The sequence below is a fragment of the Panthera tigris genome, chromosome C1, assembly GCF_018350195.1.
Source record: "Panthera tigris isolate Pti1 chromosome C1, P.tigris_Pti1_mat1.1, whole genome shotgun sequence".
Lineage (NCBI taxonomy): Eukaryota > Metazoa > Chordata > Mammalia > Carnivora > Felidae > Panthera > Panthera tigris.
Window position 1 is genome coordinate 4,422,691 of NC_056667.1, and position 24,783 is coordinate 4,447,473.

The window sequence follows — 24,783 nt, forward strand, 5'->3', positions numbered from 1 at the left end:
CTGAAGTACTATAGCACATGAGTAAATGGGACACTTTAAGAGATTAAATGACTTGTTAAAAAAAAAAAAAAAAAGAGGTCAAATGACTTGTCACCCAGGGGCAATGTGGGCTGAGACTCCAGTTTCTAATGACCTTCCTCCTCAGCCTCTTACAGGTGACCTTAGGAATGTGATCTCGTGGAGAAGACAGGTTTTTGGACAACCAAGGCTTAACACTACTTCCTGAATGCACACGTTTTAAGCAGAGTCACGATTACAAAGTATGGTAACTTTGAACATAGGAACAACCTTCTCAGACCTATCTTGATATCCCTCCTTAAGACCAAATTAGCTGCTCATCACAAAGTTAGATAAGCAATGGATGAGTAAACAACACCTCCCTGCTTCGGGGACTGGAGTGTGCGCCTGGCTGAGCCCCCACCACTACTCTCCACGGTCTAGACGTCCAGCCAAGCCATCCTGTTGGGCTGCGTGACATCCCTCTAGGTCAATCCGGACAGTGGCCAGTAAACCTTCCTCTCCTGCTCTAGCCCTTTCTTCCCATCCACAGTCCAAACCTGAATGTTTAGCCCCACTCTGTGACTCTCATCTCCAGCCAGAGAAACCCAGACAACCAAAAACTTCGGAAAGAACAGCGTGCTCTAAACCAGGGAACGAAAAAAAGTGCAGGGACTCCGGGGAAACTTTTTATTGGTAGGTGACAGTTTTGCAATTCTAGTTTCAAGGCTAGTGTAGAAGACTGACCTCCACAGGTGGATTAGCAAGGAAAAAAACCTTTTCACGTAAGTTTATTTTTTTCCTTTTTAAACTGTCTTTTTAAAAAGTGTTTAAAACTTGAGAAGGAGATCAGCCCCTTGAAAGCTAAATTGATTGGGATCAAAGATCTTAAAATGGGTTAGGAACACTGCTGAAAGGCATCCGTAAAAATGAAAGAGCTTCTTTTAATGGTAATGCCACGTTGATAAAGCAGGAATTTCAGTCATTTACTTAGAAATAAATTCAGCTTAAAAAAAGGCATAAATTCAGTGTAGAATGTGTCAGTTAAAATGTCTATAAAATGTATAAAGATCAAGAAAAGCTCACTGATTGGTCAGGAATTCTTTCTCCAAATTAAGTCCTAGAAAGTCATCCCAGAAACCTCAGATCAGTTAGATTTTAGGCACATGATGACACATTTGACTACACTAAACCAAAGATGCCAATCTGGTTTCAGAGTGCCGGGTTAATGATAAATTACTCCCTCCTCCGTGTGATAATGGCTCTACTCTGCAAACAGGAAATCCAGAACACTGGAGAAAAGGGAATCATTAAAGATCACAGAAGTCTTGTTTAGAGAAGAATCTGGTCCTGTCTAGCTGCCTGCTTCACTCTCTGAAATACAATACAAGTGGATATTTTGAAGTTTAAAACCTGGAAAAAGAGATTTGTAAGCTGGTTTTTAACATTTCTGTATTACTCCAATTTTAACTATGTATCAGGCTTGTAATTTTTCAAATTTTAAATAGAATTCCCCGGTTTTGGGTCAGGTTGCTTCCATTTGAGGTTTCTAGGGAAAAGTCTCTGAACTTCCTGAACACAGAGCGTTGAAGGTACTCTCTGGAAGGTGCTCTGAATAACTGGTGGGAAGAGGACCTTGCCTCCTACAGGTATATGTAAATGGCGTCAAGCTGCAGAACTGACAGCAAATAAACAGGTGTTATTGTCTCCTTCCAACCACACATGTAAGAGTTCAGATTACTTCTATTTTTCCTCTAACTCTCCAACTAAATCATGCTATTTCAACTTCAGGTTGATTTCTGATTTCACAAAACAAATCCTAGTAAATATCAAGTCCAGAGATCACCTTCAGAGCTTCTCTTCCAGTAGAATCTTCAGAGATAAAATCTGCACACACTTGATAACATTTTACACAGAGCTTGTGGACACAGGGAACACAAAGTGACTTTAGCAAGAGAACATGTTTCACAGGAATTTCACCTACAGCCATAAACATGAAAAGTGCCTCAACTCATTGGGAGAGATAAGACTTTTTTTTTTTTTAAGAAATAAATATTTGGCTCCCACTCATCAGTCCAATAACAATGGCAAGTCCTAAGACCCCAGCATTTTTAAGGTATACCTCTGACAAATGCTTACCAAAGACTCTGGCCAAGTCTATTATTCTAGATCTTTTTGATCATCTGCGGCTGCCTAAGATTCAGTAAGCCTGGGGGCGCCTGGGTGGCTCGGTCGGTTAAGCGACCGACTTCGGCTCAGGTCATGATCTCACGGTCCGTGAGTTCGAGCCCCACGTCGGGCTCTGTGCTGACCGCTCAGAGCCTGGTGCCTGTTTCAGATTCTGTGTCTCCCTCTCTCTCTGCCCCTCCCCTGTTCATGCTCTGTCTCTCTCTGTCTCAAAAATAAATAAACGTTAAAAAAAAAAATTGAAATAAGATTCAGTAAGCCTGGAAAATGGGATACATTGTTGCTCAATTACTGATAAGACCGACTATAAACCAGTGGTAAGAAAGGCTGGTTTCAGAAAAGCTGGTTTCATATACTGCTTTGCTTCTAAGAACTGGAGAAAACTTAGTAACTAGCCAAACAGCTTCATTCAAAAGGAAAGAAACCCAAGGCCAAAGAAGTGATTCACCCCAAGCTTTACTGTTTATTACTTATGAGAACCTCCAGGTGCCTACGGCAGATAACATGACTTGCAGTTCCCCCCAGACAGTTCACTGTTCATAATGCGTGGTGGCTAACACATTTGGGGGATTTTTATGTGGGTGCCCAAGCTCACGGTACCAGAACTGGCAGCTCTGTAGTCTGACTAGTTATGACAGCAGAGCGGAAGCTCCGCCCGGACTTCCCAGGGATGAATTCAGGCTCTCGCACTTTCTACTGATGTGACTCTGGGCAAGTCACTTAACCTCTCTCTGCCTCAGTTTTCTGAGCTGTAAATCAAGGATTATCATAACATTTCCCTTAGGGGCCGGGGTGAGAAATGAACAAGATAATGTAACATAAAGTGTTCACTCGGCACGGGGCCCTGCACAAAAGCAGTACTCAAAAAATGTTGGCTATTACCGACAGACACGATGCACACCAACATTTACGCACGACACACATTTGACTGGTTTTGTCTACAACTTTGTCAAACTTGGCTAATTACGATCGCTGGGAAAAATGAGAGAGGGAATTAACGGTTCTCTAGCAGGGCTGGGAAGACCGAACCCGGCAGCTTAGAGATAAAAGATCCACCTTATGACCTGACCTTGGAAGCCTTCCTGCCCTTCACGCTGATGTCAACTGGGCTGGTCAACAAGACATGAAACTTCCTGGGCCCCTACTACGTGCCAGGCACAGCGTGAGACCCTATCTCTTACTGGGTGAGGAAACAGGGTGCAAACACTGGGCGTCTGGAAAGCGGCGCGCGTGCTGAGGCCGTGCTTGGGGCACCGCCTGCTTTCCTGGCTTTACGGCTTCTTCCTAAACTGCGGCCTCCGAATTGAGGCTGTAGGTTCGGGAGGCTCTTCCTTCAATTTCGGGACAGCAGCTCAGGGGACAGGAGGACACAAGCCACGCGCCTCGGGGCCTGAATTCACTTCAGAAGCCGGACGTCCCCATGGATACTCGGGAACCGGACAGACCCCCGTGGGAAGGTTTGCTGGTGGCTTTGACCTTGGTGCCTGAGACTCAGTTTCCCATTCTGCCGGCCGGGGGCGATGACCTAGCCCCTCGGCCAAGGTGAGTTTGTGAGCCGGACGAGGCACCGGGTCCTGGAGGGCCGGGAACCCCACTCCAAGAGCCTCCACCTCGGGGAGCCTTCTCCCTCCTGCGGGTACCGGGGCCTCTGGCCTTGCCAGGACGCGGCGCCCCGGCCGCCGAGAGCAGGGGCAGAGGCCGGCGGGACACCCCCAGTGCAAGGGTCGGGGCAGTGGGGACCGCCCGGTCGGCGGCCGGTCGCGCATGTCGGACGGGGTCACGCGGCCTCCCCGCCGGGTCCCGGCCGCCCGTGGCGGGGACGGAGCGGTGGCCGCCAGCCCGGCCCTCCCGAGCCACCGGGCGCGGCCTCCGCCCAGACGGCGTCCCGCCGCAGGCCTCACCTCCCTGCGCACGTTCAGCAACGAGTAATAGTCTTCATTGTCCAGCTCCTCCTCGCTCAAGGCCGTCGCCATCTTCGCAACCTTTCACCCCGCCAAACCGGCAAGGCCGTGCCCAAGAGGGACCCGCGAGCCGCGGCCCCAACAGCGCGGGCCAGCCCGCCTGCGCCACAGCGGCCCCTGGCGGACCGGAGTGGCGTCGCCGCCGCCCGCGCATTGCGGCAGCGCGCCTGCGCCCTGCGCCCCCGCGCGGCTGAGGGCGGGACGCGGCGCCGGGGGCCAGCCACGTGCTGCTCGTGATCCTGAAGCCAGCACGGCTCAGCGGGGACCGGACCGTGACGTTGCGGTCACACCTGGGGACTCCCTGTGTGCCCCACGACCTCTCCCTTGCCTCATCACCCCCTCCTCCCGCCGGCTACTAGTGCGGCGAGCATCCTGTCCCAAACAGCCCCACCTAGGCCACCCCCGTGAGGCCACCCTGGCCCGAGACTCCTCGAGGCCCCACTTGCTGGCTCGTCTTTGCACAGGAAACCCCCAGAACGGGATTGGTTCCTGCCTCCGTTGTTCTTTGTCTTTCCTCGCGGCCGTCCAGAACCCTGCCCAGAGGACCAGCCTCCTCATTATCGTTTTTTATTATTGCCCTATATTTAGGAGCACCTGACCATTTTTTCTGCTTCTTAACTGACGAGGCAATACCCATTTGGTTCCTAACATAATTGTCTCTGGCAGGCATATATACCTTCAGTCCCTATCCCAGAGCCGTCCTCTTGTAAATTTCTACCTTATAATTTAGCGGTGGAGTCTAATTGATTTCAACCTGGTGCCTGCTGTTTGGTGCATTATTAAAGATGTCTCGGTTACAATCATCTAAATAATTTAAATGTCTTCGAAAGGATGCAATTATCAAGAGAAGGTGGACAGCAGAGCTCCCATACTCTTGCCACCTGTTTGGTTCATGCTGACCTGTATCCATTCCTCATTATTTCTCAGGAGTGTGTGTTGTTCCTTAACTAAGGATCAGTTTAGAACCATCCCTGTTGCCCTTCCTAAGCAGGTCCCCTGGGAAGCCCCAAACACCTGTCTGTGGATTTGAGAAGTTGATTTCTTTCTCTTTCTAATTTTTGGCCAGATGTTCACCATCTGGGCCTGTGTGTGGTCCCTTCCAAGTTGCCCACCCCTCTTAGGATCTTTTGGCATGAGACACATAGGTGAGCTGAGGCAGGTTTATTGAGTCAGTCTGGAGCCGACCTCTGCCCGGGGTTGCAAAGGAAGAGCTGTTTCTCTAGCTGTGTGAGGCTTCTCCGCAGTAGCTTCCGCAGACCCTCACGTTCCGCAAGCTATCACAGCAATTTTTTACGGTCTTTCTTTTTTTCTCCTTTGCAGAACAGTGATTAGGGCTAAGCTGCTTGCTGACATTTGCTGGTCTTTAAGAATTTCTTACAGAGAGGCTGGGGGGAAAAAAAAACTACAGTGTTGAGACATTCCTTTTTTCCTTAGGTTTGTAGACGTTAATTGGGCCATAATGCTCAGTTGGGTAGAGAAATTCCTTGCTATCCTTCTTCTGCTTTGGAAAACACCGCCTCTAGGAATTATATAAACAGAACCTAACATATGTTCCAGAACGTTCAGGTCTGCGTTTCTATGATTGAGGATGACCTGGTTTTTATCGTCACCCGAACAAAATAAATAGTGACTCAGGGATGCTCTGTGTTTGTCCTCTCTCGGGCCCATGATGCTTTGTAGTATGGTTACTTGGAAAGTGGTTGTGACAAAGGGAAAATAACTTAGATACACCACAGGCCTGAGAGTAAATTTATTTCGGAGGTTGGCTGTTTTGTTTCTCCCTCCAAAAACCCTAATCTCTGATGGGCAAAATAATGGAAACCAGGAACAGTACAAATTGATAAGTTACCACACCCATTCAACCGTTACTCGTGCCAGAGCAACGGACGAAACTCAGCCACATTAACTCATTGCCTTGCATTTTTTTAACTTTATTTGTTTATATATGAGACAGAGACAGAGAGAGCAAGTGGGGGAGGGAGCAGAGAGAGAGAGAATCCCGAGTAGGCTCCATGCTGAGAGTGCTGATGCGAGGTTCAAACTCGAACTGTGAGATGATGGCCTGAGCTGAAATCAAGAGTGAGGCATTTGAGGCGCACCTGGGTGGCTGAGTCCGTGAAGTGTCTGACTCTTGGTTTTGGCTCAGGTCACGACCTCATGTTTTTTTGTTTTTGTTCTTAATTTTTTTTTAACATTTATTTATTACTGAGAGACAGAGAGAGACAGAGCATGAGCAGGGGAGAGGCAGAGAGAGGAGGAGACACAGAATCCAAAGCAGGCTCCAGGCTCTGAAGCTGTCAGTACAGATCCGATGCGGGGCTCGAACTCACGGACGGCAAGAGCATGACCTGAGCTGAAGTCGGACACTTAACCCACCGAGCCACCCAGGTGCCCCATCGGGTTTTTTTTTAAAGAGTCAGGCACTTGCCTGAGCCACCCAGGTGCCCCACTGCCTTGCATTTTTGTTTTCTCTTTATTGGGTAAAGCCACAAACCAGTTTGTAATTTAGCTGCAAAGCCCAGCCTGGTATACTTATGTAATATATTTATATATACATGTGTATGTATTATATATGTATATATTATCATTTTTGAATTCTCTTAGCTATATTTAAAAAACATTTTTTTAACATTTATTCATTTTTGAGAGAGAGAGACAGAGCATGAGTGGGGAAGGGGCAGAGACAGGGAGACACAGAATCTGAGGCAGGCTCCAGGCTCTGAGCTGTCAGCACAGAGCCCGACGCGGGGCTCGAACTCACAAACTGCGAGATCATGACCTAAGCCAAAGTCGGATGCTTAACTGACTGAGCCACCCAGGCGCCCCAAATTCTCTTAGCTTTAAATAGAAAAGATAAAAACCTTGACCTTCACCACCATTTGTTTTTTATTTTTAATTTTTTTAATGTTTTTTATTTATTTTTGAGACAGAGACAGAGCATGAGCAGGGGAGGGGCAGAGAGACAGAGAGGGAGACACAGAATCTGAAGCAGGCTCCAGGCTCTGAGCTGTCAGCACAGAGCCCAACGCAGGGCTCGAACTCACAGACTGTAAGATCATGACCTGAGCCGAAGTCGGATGCTTAACCGACTGAGCCACCCACGCGCCCCTAACCTTTACCACCATTCGTATTCAGAATGACCCGGAACATGTGGCCTTCCCAGGACTGCCTATCGGGAAGCTTCCTCTGTTTAATGGCTCTATCTAGTGCTGGGGCCCTCCTTTCTAGCACTAAATACAGGACTCAGTTAGATTTGAATTTCAGATATGCGGTGAATAATTGTTAGGATAAGTATACTAATATTGCATGGGGCGTATGCATATACTAAAAAAATCCATTGTGTGTCTGAAATTCATTTGGACTGGGAGCCCTGCAATTTTACTTGCTACTCATGGCATCCCCCAACTGGAACCCCTTCACTCCTTCCCCCTTTTCCTGAGTAGGACTCCTGAGAGATGAGGTTAGCAGCCTGACCCAACCCTGCACAGCTGGTCTGGATCCACACCCTTTCTCTATAATTCAGGAGGAAAAATTACCTCTAATCTTTTTTATTATTCTCTTGTCACTGAGTCCAGATTGGGACTCAGTGCCTGTTTGCCATTCATAGCCTGTTCTCTCTTTTCCTCCTGAACTCTGATAACCCTGTTAAGAGGAGTTAGGGGGAAAATATTCCTTAGCTAAAGAAAAGAAGGGAAAGTCTGCAGGCACTCAAGGATTAAATTTTCTTGATGGTATCTCCCCCCTTAGCATTTCAGGGACGTGTCATTTACATCTTTAGCCAAGATGACAATTGCAGAAGGGTTGAGTCAGCCAGAGGAAGGGCCACTCCTGCAAGAACTGAGACAGTCCCACACCCCAGAGGCAGCCTGGCGGGGGGGGAGGGGGTGTCTGGCAGCAGTGCAGGGACGGACAGGGGGTGGGGAGGTGGGGTCACGCCTCACCAGGTTTCGACCTCACCATCCCGACAAAGTGTGCATCTCCGCAATCTCCGATTCAGAGCTCCTGCCTTTGGAACTCAGCATTTCACCTGCAAGGTGATCCATCCATTGTGCCAAGGGTACCGGTTTCCCTGCCGTTTGCAACTTTAGGTCCCTGGTCCCTGTGTGTTAATCCATCCTAATCCATCAGCACTCAGCTGGGGTCCTTTCCGAGCTGCTTTCTTGGTCATTCGGCGATATCAAAAATCCTTTGACCTTTGGCTCTGTCCACCACATCCATTCTCCGGTTGGTTCTTCCTCCTTCTCTACCTTTTTGCGCTTCTCCCGGGCTGTCGGGAGTAGCTGGAAAAGTCTTGGAAAACGCACAGTTGATGCTATCTGACTTCAACGAGCCCCCAGTGTTACTTGGTAAACCTATTGCATTCACCTCTTATTAAGCCTCTGTAAATTCCCCCACAGTGTCTCCTCAGCTTATCTTTAAGTTGGAAGGCAACAACCAGGAAAGGGCATTGGTGGTCCAGCAATTCACAAGAAGGACATGTTTTCTGTTTTAGTGGAATTAACCCTCCAAGGGGACCGGGCGGGGAAGTGGAGACAATAAACCAGTCACTTAATAAACAAGATAATTTCAGATGCTGAGTGCTGTATGGAAAATAAAACACGCTGATGTAACGGTGGGACGTCGCAGGTCGGGGGAGTTCACGTCAAGTTGGTTGGTTATGAAAGATCTATCTGAGGAGGTAATTTTGAACTGAATGACGGGAAGGATCCAGCTTGCGAGACCTCGGGGAAGAACGTTCTGGTGCAAAGGCTCAGAGACAGAAAGAAGTTTGATGTGCTCCAGGAACAGGGAGGGTGAAGCATAAGACTGATCGTTCAGTGAGCATGAAGCGTATCAGGTGGGGGCGGGGGGTGGGGTGGGGGTGGGGGTGGGGAGGAAGCGGTAGGAAAAGGTGTTAGAGAAGCTCGGTTAGGGCTCGTGGAGGGCAGTGTTCAATAATTCAAATTTTATTCCAACCACGATGGGGAGCATGGAAGGATTTTAAGCAGGGAGGTGACATGGTCCTGTTTCCATCCCCCCCCTCCGAAGGATTATTCCAGGGGGATGAGGCTAGAGGGAGCAAGAATGGAAGCAGCCCCTCCCCTCCTCCTCTGTTAGAGGCTATCACAGTGTTCTGGAAAGAGAGGGAGGTGGGCTTGCACTAAGACAGACGGGGGCTGCACGGGGCTGGCAAGCATGGACCACTGGTTGCACTGGGGTCAACAGGAAGTGACGATAGGTTGGGTCTGGAGGGGGTGGGGGTGGAAGAGCGGAATCGGTGGTTAGTTACTCCTCCATTTTGGTTTGCGGTGCGGGGGGTGAGGCCATCTATGCTCCCGAGGAAGCTAGGGAAGCGGCAGGGTTTGGAGGGAGTAACCAAAAGTTCTACTTTGGAGAAGTAGACCTAAGTCTTTCTTAGACCTCCACGTAGAGGAGGTACCTGCTGCTTCTGCTTCCTTTCCACTCACTCTTTCCCTTCTTAAATTTTTTTTTAACGTTTATTTATTTTTGAGACAGAGACAGAGCATGAACGAGGGAGGTCACAGAGAGAGGGAGACACAGAATCTGAAACAGGCTCCAGGCTCTGAGCTGTCAGCACAGAGCCCGATGCGGGGCTCGAACCCACGGACCGTGAGATCATGACCTGAGCCGAAGTCGGACGCTTAACCAACCAAGCCACCCAGGCGCCCCTCACTCTTTCCCTTCTTGCCATCAGACCCTCATTCCCATCCTTCACTAGAATTCCCTCCTCAAAGTTTCCAGTGACTTCTTGAGCCCCAGAGCCAATGGCATCTGTTTCCTCGCCATTGGCCTGGACCCCAGGCAGCATTAACGGCGTTGCCTTCTTTTTCATTATAAGCTCTCCATCCTCCACTGCTCTGCTTTCTCTCTCTCTCGACCTCCATGTTGCTCTGTATTCATCATCCTTACTTCCTCCTGCTGGTATTCAGGACCCGTGTGATCTAGGTTCACACATCTTTCAGCCTTATATCTCCTGACTTTCTTCATGGAGCTTTGGTTCTAGCCAGAAAATTGTTTTTTTTAAATCTCTGAACCATTCTTGAACTTGGTTCTGAACCTTTCTTGCATCTCTGAGCTTCCATGAAGGGTCATTGACCTTCAGCTTAAACAAACACCGTGTGGAATTTTTTTGAGTATGGGGTCTGCTGTTGAACAATGCTCTCAACTTTTGTTTATCTGAAAAGATCTTTATCTGTCTTTATTAATATTAAGGGATTTTTTTTTCCGCTCAGGGTAGAGGAATCTAGTTTGGCAGCTCTTTTGTTTTCCAGCACATTGTTCCCAATACGGTTTCACTTCCTTTAGATGTCTGGGATTACTGCCGTGACATGATTCTCTTGTTTCTTTGGGGATCTCAATTAAGCGTGTTAGACCCTCTCAGTGTATTCTGTATGCTTTTTATTCTCTTTTGTATCTTCCTTCTTTTTGTCTCTATGGCTTCTTTGTGGATAGTTCTCCATGACCAGTCTTCTACTTCTCTATACTTCTCTCATTTTCCTAAAAATTTTTTTTACTACTTTATTGGAGTATAGTTTACGTGCAATAAAATGCGCATGTTTAAAGTGAAAAATTTTATGAGTTTGACACATGTATGTGCCTGTGAATCCATTACAATAAATAAGATGATGAACTGCCAATCTGCTACTTATCATTGTAGATTAGTCTGCATTTTCTAGAATTTTATATATGGAACATACATCCTGTCCCACAGCTGTCATCTTGCATCTTCCCTAGACTGTCACTGTAGGATGACCCATTCCCTGTCTTCACTGTTGGCACCCCTGTTCCTGAATGCCTTATTTCCTATTTGTTTGTTTCATTCCCCTCCTTTTTTTAATGTTTATTTTTGAAAGAGAGAGACAGAGCATGAGCAGGGGAAGGTACAGAGAGGCACACACACAGAATCCAAAGCAGGCTCCAGGTTCTGTGCTGTCTGCACAAGCCTGATGCAGGGCTCGAACCCATGAATGATGAGATCATGACCTGAGCCGAGGTCGGACGTTTAACCGACTGAGCCACCCGGGCACCCCTCCTTGTTTTTAATGGAGTAAATCTTTCCAGGTTTTTGAGAACTTGGATACCCTTATCCTGCCTTTATATTTGATAGTGAGTTTGCTAGGTGGATAGTTTGACTGGGTACAAAAGTCTAGGTTCGAAAGACTTTTCCTCATAATTTTGAAGGCATTGCTTTACAACCTCAGTTTCCCAATGTTGCTGGCAATAAGATGGACCCTGTTCTAGTTCCTATGGCTTTGTAACTGTTTTTTTTTTTTTCTTCTTTCTTTGGAAACATTGTTTTTATTCCTGGTTTTCTGAAATTACATGATGATGTACCTTGTATAGATCTTCTAAAATGGATTGTGCTATGCATTCAGTGGGTTCATTTCTGTCCATTGGAGAAATATATTCTTTTGTTTGTTTGTCTGTTTGTTTTGGGGGGGGAGGGGCAGAGGGAGAGAGAGAATCTAAAGCAGGCTCCACACTCAGCACAGAACCCAACATGGGGCTCGAACTCACGAACAGTGAGATCATGACCTGAACTGAAATCAAGAGTTGGACACTTAACTGACTGAGTCACTCAGTCAGAAATATCTTAGACTGATATATCTGGATATATCTGATATATCTGGAGAAATATCTTAGACTGATAACTTAATTCCACTTAATTGGTTTTTTGGGTTTATTCTTATTGGAGCTATGTTTATTGTGATGCCAGACCTCCTGGACTGATTCCCACATGCTTTTATTTCCATCCTTTTGTTCTTTGAGTCTTTGTTGGAGATGCAACTATATCTATCAGTTCTTCTATTGATTTTTGAAAAATACTTGTCATAATATATTTTTAAAAAATTTCCAGGGGCGCCTGGGTGGCTCAGTCAGTTAAGTGTCTGACTTTGGCTCAGGTCATGATCTCGTGGTTCATGCGTTTGAGCCCTGTGTCAAGCTCTGTGCTGACAGCTCAGAGCCTGGAGCCCATTTCAGATTCTGTGTCTCCTTCTCTCTCTGCCCCTCCCCCGCTCACACTCTGTGTGTGTCTCTGTCTCTTGCTCTCAAAAATAAATAAACATTAAAAAAATTTTTAAATTTTCCAGAGCTCTTTCTTGTTCTTTGATTATTTTATCTTTAAAATAGGTTTGTATATGCAATTTGTTCTCTTGTATTTCTGAGAATGTATTTAAGTTTTATTCTACCTTTTCACTTTTTGTTTTTCCTCCTAGTTATTTTTCCCCCTGTTTGTTTTGGCCTTTGTGGGTATGTGTGGGTGGGTGGAAGGGACTTTTCTCAAAACTCTGGTGATCCTTGGCTGTCTATTCATGGGAGCCCCGTGTACATGTTCAAGACTACTCTTCAGGGGGGCTCTTAGAGAGTTGTCAGGTAAGGTCCCCCACATGTCAGATCTGTAGGTCTTTTCTCTTGGGTGTATTGGTTTTCCCAGGGAGGAGTCCTACTTTTCCCTCTGCCTGGGGTAGGTAAAAGCTCTGTAGGAAAGGGGACGGGAATAGCATTTCATTACAATATCTGCTATCTACCTTTGCTTTGTTATCTAGACTCCAGGGCCTTTCCTGTCGAGCCTCAGCAATTAATAAACCCCCTACAGGGTGCAGGTGGGGCTATAGTTGCCTGACTGGCTAGATTGGGGAAAGATTTGAGGTTCTAAACTATCTGCACATAGACTAGCAACACACATGTCCAGCCTCCAATTCCTGAATCACTCCTGGATCCTGTAGCACAAACCAGCCCACTTTTCAGTTGTCTTCCCTGACCTCACAAGCATTTAGCCAAGTGGAGAAAGCTGTAACCCAAGTTTGTTACAAAGGGCCCCTCCATTTTCCATCTTCCAAATTTTTGTCGCATCTTTTGTCCAATGTTGTCTCTTACATGCATTGTGTCCATGTGTATTTATACTTAGTTCCTTTGTTATCCTTTCATTGGGATTTCTGGAGGGAGCAAAGACAACCTCCTATCTGTGTCTCATCAGGTTTAATCTCAGTCCTTTTGTACAACGTAATGTCCATCCATACCACTTATATTCCACTGACAAATTTCCATCCTTTACACGTTTATTTCCTCTGTTAGACTGTAAGCTCTGGAGGCAAGTGCTTGAAATAGTTTGTATTTTATTTCCAACAGCGTTGTGTGTCTGCATGTAATAAGAGCTTAACGTACATGCATGTATTTAACGTGCACTGAAACCAAGAGGAAAGAGAGCTCGAAGCAAAAGATGATGGACGTGGGGAAGCAGAGAGATGTTTTCATCCACTGATAGGCAGGGCGACAGAGCTCAGGCTGAGGTGCCAGGGACCCCAGGAGCCCAGCAGAGAGCCAAGGGAAACTCTAAGCCTTTCTGAATTGGGGTCGGTCAGCCTTCTTCACGAACATCCCTGATCTCAGGAAATACGTGGTTCTGTAGTGTGATAAGCTGCCCAGCTCCCTTACCCGTCGTTTCTTGGGAACCCCAAGGAGAGACAGGTGGAGGTGGGTTTGTCACAGAGGGGACCCGCTTTGACCATAGAGTCACGCCAGTTTTGAAGAAATGTCTTCTTTTTAAACTTATTTGCTTTTTTGAGAGAGAGAGCACAAGCGGGGGAGAGGGGCAGAGGGAGAGAGAAAGAGAGAACCTCAAGCAGGTTCCATGCTCAGCACAGAGCCCAATGTGGGGCTCGATCTCAAGACCCTGGGATCATGACCTGAGCCGAAATCAAGAGTTGGACACTCAACTGACTGAACCACCCAGGTGCCCCAAAGAGATGTCTTCTTTTAAATTAAGTGCCAACTTCAAAGAAAAACCTATGGGTATTTTGTTGGTTGGCTGGTTATTTTAATTTGTTTTTACATGTTTTCTCCCTGAAACAGAAGTTATTATCTAGCAAGAAGCCAGGGGGTTCCAGAAGTAGATAGATCAGCAGCTCAATGATACCCAGGAAGAAGGCAGTTTCCAAGTCGTCTCTGGCATTCTTGGGATTTGTGTCTGCTTAGGCTAGATCGTCTTACAGCGCCTGGATGGCTGCTGTAGGTCATTAAAAAAAAACACACACATGAGTATTTTATCTTACAGAGATAGCAGGAGTCCTTGTAGGGAGGGGAGATGAAGAGTTTTTTAATGGGTGTAGAGTTATAGAGTTTCAGTTTTGCAAGATGGAAAGCGCTCTGGAGATTGGTCACACAACAACGTAAATGTACTTACTCTATTGATCAGTACCCTTAAAAATGCTTTAGGTGGGGGCACCTGGGTGGTTTGGTCAGTTGAGCATCTGACTCTTGATTTCAGCTCAGGTCACGATCTCGTGGTTCCTGAGTTCGAGCCCCCCCTAGGGCTCTGCACCGTCACAGAGCCTGCTTGAGATTCTCTCTCTCTCTCCTTCTCTCTCTCTTCCCCTCCCCTGCTCTCGCTCTCTCTCAAAATAAACAAATAAATGACACAAAATGGTTTAGGTGGTAAATTTTATGTTATGTGTATTTTATTACAATTAAACATTTTTAAAAAATATATTGGGAGTCTTGATCTCTTGACTTTGGGTGGCTTTTAAATCCAGAAGATTTTATCCTTGATTCTTGATCCCACTGTCGTCAAGAAAGCCAAGCAGTTAGCAGAAATGTTGCCTGTCAGAGATTGAAAGTTCTAGAACTCAGGGGCGCCCGGGTGGCTCAGTCGGTTGGGCGTCCGACTTTGGCTCAGGTCATGATCTCACGGTTTGTGAGTTCGAGCCCCGCGTCGGGCTCTGTGCTGACAGCTCAGAGCCTGGAGCCTGCTTCGGATTCTGTGTCTCCCTCTCTCTCTGCCCCTCTCCTGCTCACGTGCCCCCCCCCAGAAAAAAAAAAACATTAAAAAAATAAAACTCAAGACGCTTCTAGAAAGGTCAGAGCAGGGTGTCCAACCTCAGTGCTATCAACATTTGGTGCTGGGTAATTATGGGGCTGTCCTGTGCGCTGTAAGAGCTTAGCACTATCCTGACCTCTACCCCCTTGATGCCAGTAGTATCCCTCCCCAGCTGCAACAACCAAAAATGTCTCCAGATATTGCCAGAAGTCTCTTAGGGGACAAAATCACCCTAGTCAAGAACTCTGGGTTAGAGGTGAGGACACTGGTCATGAACCACAAGGTCATGAACCCCTCTTCTCTGACGTCGGCTTCTCCTACTTTCCGTGCGCAGGAGAAAGATTTTCCAGCTTCTAGAATTAAATGGATTGAAAAAGGAAAATATTTAAACTACCATTTATAGAATATTTGCCATGTGCCAGACACTGTGCTAACGGATTCCTCTCATTTAATTTTCCAATGTAATTACTGATAGCTTCACTTGACAGAGGAGGCAGCTGGGCTCAGGCAGGTTCTCGTCCCAGCCCTCAGAGCTCGTAAACCTCAAAACGGATTCAGACGCAGGTCTGTCTCCTTTTAGGACTGCCTTTACGTTCAATCGTTATTTCGCTTTTAGACTGATTTGTATAATGATGTTTCAGAGGACCTTGAGCCGTACGTGTGGTGACGTCAGTTTTGTCTTCTCCTTCCCTCGGACACGTGGTGTGTGAAGATGTTATCAGGGACCCGCGAGGGCGGGGAATGTTCTCTTGCCCACTTAACAGCTCTGACTCCAACATGAAGTGTCTGCGAGTGAGGACACCTTGCATCCCCTGGCCAGGCAGGTGGCTAAGGGACCCAACATCATCCCCTTCCCAGTCGGAACGCTGCTCGAATGTCCCTTAACCAGCAGAGGGCAGACCTGTGGTCCCGATCGGCACAAGTGGGCAAAGAAAATTGTTCTTGAAGGTTTGGAACGGAGGGGGAGACGTTTCAGGAAAATGGCAGCTGCAGCCCTCGCTTGTCCAGAGGCGGGGCTGTTTTTCTATTTTTGTGGACAATGTATTTAATCGTCCTGTGCTCTCAAAAATGCATAACCTCCTTCCGTAAAGATAACGTAAAGTTGCCAGACCACCTCGACTTTGCTTTTCTACTCCTGACTCCTCACTAGCACGCTGATCTTGGTCTGGAGTGTGGTGTTATAGGAGCGAGAATTGCCTCTGCTGTGAAACACCATTAAGAAGGAGGGGGTTTTCCTCCGCATCCTCCTATCTGGTAGGCTCTCCAGGGCTCACTGGGGCCATGTGTTCAAGCCCCAGCACGCTCCCCCCGGCAGGACGCTGAATCCAGAAGGGGACGGATGCATTGAAAGAGCTCATGAGAAAGGAAATTACCCACAGGACCTTTTGCCAAAATTCTATCCGGGCTGAAACTGACGAATCCCCCCAAATCTTCATTTTTACAAGCTCGCCTGCACGAAAACCGCAGGAAGGGTAAACAACAACTTCTCCAAGTTGGTGCAGTTCCCCGGAGAAGCGGGCTTTCACCCGCTGCCTGGCCCTTCTGCTCCGTGCCTGGCAGAGCAGTATGAATCATGTTCATGCAGAGGCTTTTCCCTTCCCGTCCCTGTGACCACCCGCATTTCTGGGGGGTCGAACGTTTTCAGAATCTCTTTTGCACTGGCGGGGTGGGACGTGGTGAGGGTGAGGAGGAGCATTTATTTCCCCTTCCCACTGGGCTGTTCTCCTCACTCCCAGATGCGTCCGATTACGATGTGCCTGATTATGTTCAACGTTGTGACTGAGCCTAGTACAACGGTCGTCTGGGACAAATCCAAAGAATGTCACAGATTCTGCTTGTCTGATGAGGGGAGAGGAAGGTCCCCACTCCGAGCAATGACTTTCCTGCAGAAACACTCCACCTCTCACATTCCTGTGCTTCCAGCCAAGCTTCAGTAATTAGTTCCTTGCGAACAATGCAAAAGGACAAAAGTTTCAAGGTGTGGGATCACCATGGCAACGACGCAGCTTCCCCGCCGAGCCCGGGTCTCAGAATGATAGGAACTGGTCGTGACATTCCTCTGAAATTGGCCAAAGCCTCAAGACCCGCAGGATTGCCAATTCGGGGCCGAGAATGTGAATCTTTGCATCTCCCCGGGCACAGTGGGTGTTGCTGGGTGGCACAGAGGCCCCCAGAAAGGTACGTCCACGTCTTCATTCCTGTGAATGTGACCTTACTTGGAAAAAGGGTCTTTGCAGATGTCATTAAGGATCTCGAAATGAGATCATCCTGGATTTAGGGTGAGCCCTAAATCCAAAGGCAGGTGTTCTTACGAGAAAACGTAGAGGGAGATTTGAGACACAGACACACAGGGAAAGAGTCCACGTGAAGACAGAGGCAGAGGCTGGAACCACGTCTGCAAGCCAAGAGACGCCAGGAGCCCCCAGAGGCTGCAAGAGGTAGGAAGGATTCTCCCCTAGAGTCTTCAGAGGGAGCGTGGCTCTCCTCATATCCGGGTTTCAGACTTCGGCCTCCAGAACTGTGAGAGAATAAATTTCAAGTCTCGAACCCCCCCAGTTTGTGGTACTTTGTGACCGTAGCCACAGGAAACTGATACCATGGGTGATTTCTGCTCCCTCCATCCCACACCTTCCTATGCTTGAGTTACAGCAAAGAGCCCTTTCCCACCCACTGTAGAACACGCTTTTTGCATTAGAAAAGAAGAGGAAAAAAGTAAAGCAGATTCGGGCTGGGACATGTCGCCGGCCAGGTCATCAGAACCAACTCTGGGGTCGGTGGGCTCTACTCGGGCTACCAGTGCTCATCCTGGGGACCCCGAGAGTGCTGCTCTCCCTCTAGTACGGCTCCATGGCTTTTCCTGTCCTTCCCTCTGCCACAGGCTTACTTGAAAGCTAGTTTTCAGTGCTGCTACTCCTGTCTCGCTCTGGTCAGAATCCCCATTTCTGTGTGTGTGGCATCATGAATGGTTTCCATGGAAACGAAAGGTTGAGCTAGAACGGTGCCAACGCGCATCTAAACTTCAGAATTGAACAGGGGCTATTGTTTTTGCCAGCCATGGGGTTTCATTCCTTCTGAAGATGTCACGGGGGATTTTGGAATGTGTGCCCATGACTTCCCGGTTTTCTCTCCTCTTCCGGCCCCCCTGGCTAACGAAACATGGACTGACTGACGCGGGAGCGCCGCGGATCCTCACATTCCTAGCTCTTCAGGCTCTCCCTTAGTTTTGCATGTGCGTGTAAATGGTAACGAGTAAGGTGAGATTTGCTGTAAATAACCAGATGGTCCCCACAGGGTAGGCTGCAGGTGAGATGGAAATTCTAGCAGGAGATCTCACAGCCCGAACTTTGCCAATCTAAACTCATCTTTGGTTTAGCGTATCAGAACCAGCAGACAGAAGGGGAAAGTGGACCCAAAGCTCCGTGCGTGCCCTCATGACCCTGAGGACGGGGGCTGGGGGTTGACACCTGCTTCCTGTCAGTACCAGAGGCGTGGCCTCCGATGCGCACACTTTTCCTCCGCGGGTTAGTCACGGGGAGAAGCAGACCGTCCCCAGCCCTCTAACTGGCTCCCGGTATGGACTGTGTGGATCACTGAAGTTCCGCACCCCTGCTTTACAGGAGACGCCACCTGGTAGCTCTTACTGCAGAGTAAGTAAGCGTGGAGTGGGGGGTAGGTAGGGTGACCACATTGTCAAGGTGGAGTGCGTTTCAGAATTTAAGGAGCTGCTGTTAGTCATCTCAGACCCACAGCCACAATCTGGACTGTCCCTGGAAAAGAGGGCCATCAGGTAACCCTACCTTTAGGCCAACCTGTACCCCACTCCACTAAAGATCCCAGTGTTGAAGTGCCCTGTGACTCAGTGCTTGGACCTCTTTTTTCTTTTATTTATTTATTTTTAATGTTTATTTGTTTTTGAGAGAGAGAGAGAGAGAGAGAGAGCGAGAGAGAGAGAGCAGGGGAGGAGCAGAGAGAGAGGGAGACACAGAATCCGAAGCAGGCTCCAGGCTCTGAGCTGTCGGCACAGAGCCCGACGCGGGGCTCGAGCTCACAGACCGCGAGATCATGACCTGAGCCGAAGTCGGACGCTTCACCGACTGAGCCACCCAGGCGCCCCCCCCACCCCCTTTTTAAAAAAATCTTACATAGTCCCCATACCGGTGCTGCCCAGTGGAATTGCAATGATGGAAACGCTCTACATCCGTACTGTCCAATATAATAGCCACTAGTCAAATGTAGCTGTCGAGTACTTGAAATGCAGCTGATGTGACTAAGTAAGGCAACTTTAAGTTTTACTGAATTTTAATTAATATACATTTAAATGGCCGCATCTGGCTGGTGGTTACTATTCTGGACAGTGCAGACCCAGATAATTTTTTTTTTTTTCCCAGCCGGGCTCATGGCTTTAAGTACCACCCACAGATTCTGACCCCCAAATCTGTCTGGCCACCCCATCCTCTCCCCTCACATCCAGATCCATATATCCCATTTGATGTATTTACTTGTATGTCTAATAGGCACCTCAGACTTAACACAGGCAAAACTAACCTTCTGATCACAATATGATACCACTTCAAGCCCATTTGGTAGGGCTGTTAAAAAACAAACAAAGAGAAAACAGCAAGTGTTGGCAAGGACTCCTGCACACTGCTAATGGGAATGTAAAATGGTGCAGCTGCTGTGGAAGATGATAGGGCAGTTCTTAAAAAATGTAGACCGCGGGGCGCCTGGGTGGCACAGTCGGTTAAGCGTCCGACTTCAGCCAGGTCACGATCTTGCGGTCCGCGAGTTCGAGCCCCGCGTCGGGCTCTGGGCTGATGGCTCGGAGCCTGGAGCCTGTTTCCGATTCTGTGTCTCCCTCTCTCTCTGCCCCTCCCCCGTTCATGCTCTGTCTCTCTCTGTCCCCAAAATAAATTAAAAACGTTGAAAAAAAAATTAAAAAAAAAAAATGTAGACAGAATTATCATATAATTGAGGCATTCTACTCCCAGGTATCTATCCCAAAGAACCGAAAGCAGGACTCGAACAGACATTTGGATGCCCGTGTTCAGAGTAGTGTTATTCACGAGGGCGGAAAGGTGGAAGAAGGCCAAGGGTCCATCCACGGACGAGCGTGGTCCGTACACGCAATGGAATATTGTTCGGCCTTAAACAAGAAGGGGATTCTGACACGCTATAATGTGGATGCACCTTGAAGTTCATCCGTGATGCTGAGTGAAGTGAGCCGGTCGCAAAAGAACAAACACTGTGAGAGTCCACTTACGTGAGGTTCCTAGGGCAGTCAGCTCACAGAGACAGAGTAAGGCTGGTGATTGCCAGGAGCTGGGGAGCGGTGGGGGTGTTTGAGGAGTTCAGCGTACCTGTGGGGAAGATGTAAACATTCTCGACATGGATGGTGGTGATGGAGGCACAACACACGTATCAGGTGCCCCAGGGCCTTAGCGTTAAAGGTGGTCGAACTGGTAAATTTTGTCACGTAAAACACCCGAGTCTTCGCATTCCAGTAATTTCTGATCTTCCTTCTGATGTTTCCTTCATACCTGCTCCTTATGCAGACTTCTCGTCCCCCTTAATACCACCTCGATTTTTCCATTGGCGGGAGCCAAAGACCCCTTCTTTCTCTTCCAGGCCACCTCCGGCCCACCACTAAAGCTCAGCTGTGCCTTCAGATACGCGCTCAGAACCTCGCCACAGGCCCTGTCACCCACCACGCTGGGCCAGGGGTCATCCCTCCACACACGTGTCCGCTGATTTTTCGTGTCACCAGGAGGGCCAGCGTGTCTTTGCTAGGACCCGGAAGCCCCGCCTTATCTGTCCTGTTGCACAAGCCTCTTCCTGTTCCTCACACATCCCAGGAATGTCCCTGCCTGCAAGGTCTTTGCTCCAAATCTTTGCGGCCCAGCCCCCAGCCCCAACTTCTTAGGTGTGTACCCATATCTCAGTGAGCCCTTCCCAGGCCACCCTGTCGAAAATTTCAGCACCTCTCCTGCCAACGCTTCCTGTCCTCCTTGCTCGCTTTCGTCTTGCGCTCATCCCCTTTCATCAATATCTAAACATATTATATGTTTTATTCATCTTGTTTATTTTCAGCCTCCCCGCTAAAATGTATGATGTTTAAGGCAGGGGTTTCAAAATCTCTTTCGTCCTCTTCTTTTCTCACCGTGCCCAGTAAATGCGTGTTACATTACTGAAGGAATGCAGACGTTTAGGGGACTCCTCAGGACCCATCTCTTTTCGGGACTCTTCTTTGATTGACATAGAACTACCCTCAGCTCTTTAGGGTTCAGTCTGCATGAAGCACCTTCATAAGCTTGGTTTACATTTCACTGAAGTCATTGGTCCTGTCAGGGCGACGTTGCCCCCTCAGGGGCCCTTCGGCAGGGTCAGGAGTCACTTTTGGTTGTTAAAAGGGGCAGGAGGTGGCTACCTGTACCTCTAGTTGGTAGAGGACAGGGATTTTGCTGAACATCCTGCAATACACAGGACAAAGAATTATCCCAAAACGATGTTACTTGTGCAGAGGTCAAGAACCCCTAATTCAACTTAGTCGTATGACAAGTTATCTAGTCTGCGTGTAATAAGAGATGAATTCCTTGAGGGCTGTTTTAGGCTGAGTTGTGCCCTCCAAAAAAGATACGTGGAAGTCTCAACCCCTCATACTTCACAATGTGACCTTACTTGGCAATAGGGTCTTTAAGTTGACGTCACCAAGATGACTTGGCAAGAGGTCAAGTTGAGATGAGGTCATTAGGGTGGGTTCTAATCCAATGTGACTGGCGTCCTTATGGAAAAGGGAAACCTGGACACAGACATGCAGCCAGGAAAGACCACGTGAAGACAGAGGGAGGGGTGGCCGTGCGACTGGAGCCCTGTAGCTACAAGCCGAGGGTCACCAAGGACATCCGTCTGCCATTGAAGCTGGAAGCTACAGAGAAGGATCCTCCCTCCCCCTTCCCCCCCTTCCCCCCCCCCCCCAAGGTCCTCAGGTAGAGCTCAGGCCTGCTGACTGTGAGAGAAGAAATTTCTGTTGTTTTAAGCCACCTAGTTTTTGGCACTTTGTTAGGGCAGCCCCAGGAAGCTAATACAAGGTCAGAGCCAGTGCTAAATCCGAACCTGATACTAATGGGGTTTATACCCTGTGACAATTAAATTAGTGTCTTGGAAAAATGAGAGAGTTCACCAGGATGGTGGTTAGATTCTCATACGGGAGGAGAGACAAGGATATTTAGTCTTTTGGGTATTATGAAACTCATGACCTAGAGTTGGCCAAGAGCACTTGGATGATAGATGTTCAAAGCCACCAGTCGCCAAAGCCTTTCATGGGAAAATTACCCTAGCACAAAGTGCTTTTTGCTAATATTAACTTTGGTTCCATTTCAGATCAATGGAGGCAAAAAACCAGGAGATCCCATAAATCCCGTCGAGCTCGTCACAGCTGCCAAATTATGCCCTGATAAAGCTTTTGGTGGCTAACGATATGGCCGTTCACCCGGAGTGGATGCGGCCGGGAGGGAGGTTTCTGGAGAGCGTCTGGCCCTCGGTGGAGACACTTGTCCTGAAGCGTTATCTGAAGGCCCTCTGGCCCTAACGAAGGGTGAAGCTTTGAACGTGATTATTTCTAAACAAATAAATAATAAGGATAACTTAAAAATAAACAGAGATCTCGATTTAAAGGCTACTTGTTGTCTCAGGACCAAGATTAACAGCGAGTGGCAAGTTTTTGTGAGAGATAATGTCTTTTCACATATAAAAGATCCTATTGATTTCCTGTTGGTATTATCCCGAGAATGTGCAGCGTGCATCTATGGAGCAGAGACAATCTTCCATCACTTGCTTTATGGGAAGAGAATGGTTATTGTATCTCTTCCCATAAAATATAATCTCTTTTCCTCTCCCCCCCCCCCCCCAAAAAAAAAAAATCTACCTGTTCTTCTGGGAATTTCCAGTTGTAATCTGGGGAAGTGAATTGATTTTTTTTTTCTTTTCTTTTGCATGTGCCAGGATTTTTATATTTGGCTTCTTTACATTTTCTCATTGTTCTCTGGAGTCTGGCTTTTCCAGATTGTTATTTGAGCCCGTCTAAAAATTCCTTTAAAATCAGTGCCATTGAAACACACGTGATGGTGGATGTCAGGTTCCCTGTGACCTGCTTAGAAGGGGTGCCCCTCCTTTATCCTCCAACCGGGGGCTGGTGTGAGTGCCTGGGAGGGCTTTGGAGGCAATGAGAGCTTGCCTAGTGTGTTGCAACCGGATAAAAATGCAAAAAAACAAAAACAAAAACAAAAACCCCAAAAACCCAAACAAAACCCAAAACCCAATCGCTGAAGGAAGGAAATGTTCTTCTTGAGGATGGGGGCTCTCGGCATCACCTCCGGGCATGTCTTCAGGATCAATGCAGATGTCAGGGCAAAGTCCTTCCTATTTAAATATTGTGCTCTGAGAAGCCGTGGCTTCCTAAGCTAATGAGTGTGGCTATGTCCAGACCTCACACATGGAGGTCTGCGAACTGTACAGGCAGCTGCAGAGCCTGTCCTGTGGCTCGGCCTTCGCCTCTTTATTAACGCAGAACCTCCCCTCATTGGCCTAGCCCAGCCCTGCCCACCCTTCCAGGGTCAAGTCCCGCACAAGTGCCCGCCACACTCTCTGCCCTCCACACTGTTCTTCCTCTCTTGCCTGAACTCCTGTGGTGCTCTGGAATGCATCCTCCCGCGGGCACCAGATGACAGCCACCTCTCCTTGTACCTGCGCTGGGGTGCAGCTCAGCCACGGGGGCTCAGAGCCTGGAGCCTGTTTCAGATTCTGTGCCTCCCTCTCTGTCTCCGCCCCTCCCCCACTCCTGCTCTGTCTGTCTGTCTGTCTCTCAAAAATAAACAAACATTAAAAAATTAAAAATAAAAGAGAGAGAGAGAGTGTGTGTGTGTGCTTTACATTATAAATCTCAATGTTATGGGCTGAAATGTGTTCCCCCAAATTCATACGTTGAACCCCTAGCCCCCCGCACCTCAGAATGTGACTGTATTTGGAGATGGGGGACTTTGAAGAGGTGATGAAGTCAAATAATGAGATCATTAGGGTGGGCCCTGACCCAGCGTGGCTGTTATCCTTCTAAGAAGAGAGGAGACACACACAGAGGGCTGACCGCGAGAGGGAGAAGGTGGCCATCCATAAGCCAAGCAGAGAGGCCTCAGAAGAAATCAGCCTGCCAACACTTTGCTCTCAGACTTCCAGCTTCCAGAGCTGTGAGGAAATAAATTCCTGTTGTTTAAGCCCCCCAGTCTGTGGATCTTTGCTATGGGAGCCTTAGGGAACTACTAGTCTAATCAACTAGTCACAGAGCCTAGTGACATAGGACAAAGGCCAGATTGCTTAGCTTGGTATCCAAGACCCTTTATAACCTTGTCTCCTCCCAAACTCCCAATCTGTCGTCTTCCTTCCTATCGTATCATCCCAGGCACCCTCTCTGGGTGACTCCCAGGCTCCTTCCGCCCCAGATTCCCTCCCATCCCTGCCCCTGGCCCTCAGTGCATTCTCTTCCCAGACAGCTTTCTCCTGGGCCAGCCCATGCAGACCCAAACCAAGGCCAACCCAAGCCCAAATCCTCCTGAAGCTTCAGTGATAGTCCATGAACTAGGAAAGAATCATGGAGCTCCACTGGGATTGTGCAGTGGTTTTCAAACTGTGCTCCCCAGGATCCCCCCAGGGGCTACTGTGTGTAACAGTGGGGACAGGGGTGAAAAGGGTCAGCCCCTCCTAGCCATTCACCAAGCAGAGAGCTGCCTTTCTTCTGGGTGATTTCCAGATATTTCCATAGATTACTTTAAA

The 24,783-nt window shown here is 48.1% G+C and overlaps 1 protein-coding gene and 1 long non-coding RNA gene across 2 annotated transcripts in view; one reads left to right on the forward strand and one right to left on the reverse strand.

Annotated features, from left to right (window-relative positions):
* Nucleotides 1–4,203, reverse strand: part of DNAJC11 (DnaJ heat shock protein family (Hsp40) member C11) — a 65,870-nt gene extending 61,667 nt beyond the window's left edge. The window contains exon 1 of the mRNA XM_042994820.1: nt 4,086–4,203. Within this exon, the coding sequence (XP_042850754.1) occupies nt 4,086–4,157 (72 nt within the window). The 5' untranslated portion in view covers nt 4,158–4,203. The remainder of the gene's footprint in view (nt 1–4,085) is intronic.
* Nucleotides 4,204–17,944: 13,741 nt separating this feature from the next.
* Nucleotides 17,945–22,628, forward strand: LOC122240970. The gene is made up of 2 exons (XR_006220832.1): nt 17,945–18,218; nt 22,342–22,628. It is a non-coding gene; the product is annotated as an uncharacterized LOC122240970 (long non-coding RNA).
* The last annotated feature ends 2,155 nt before the right edge of the window (nt 22,629–24,783 follow it).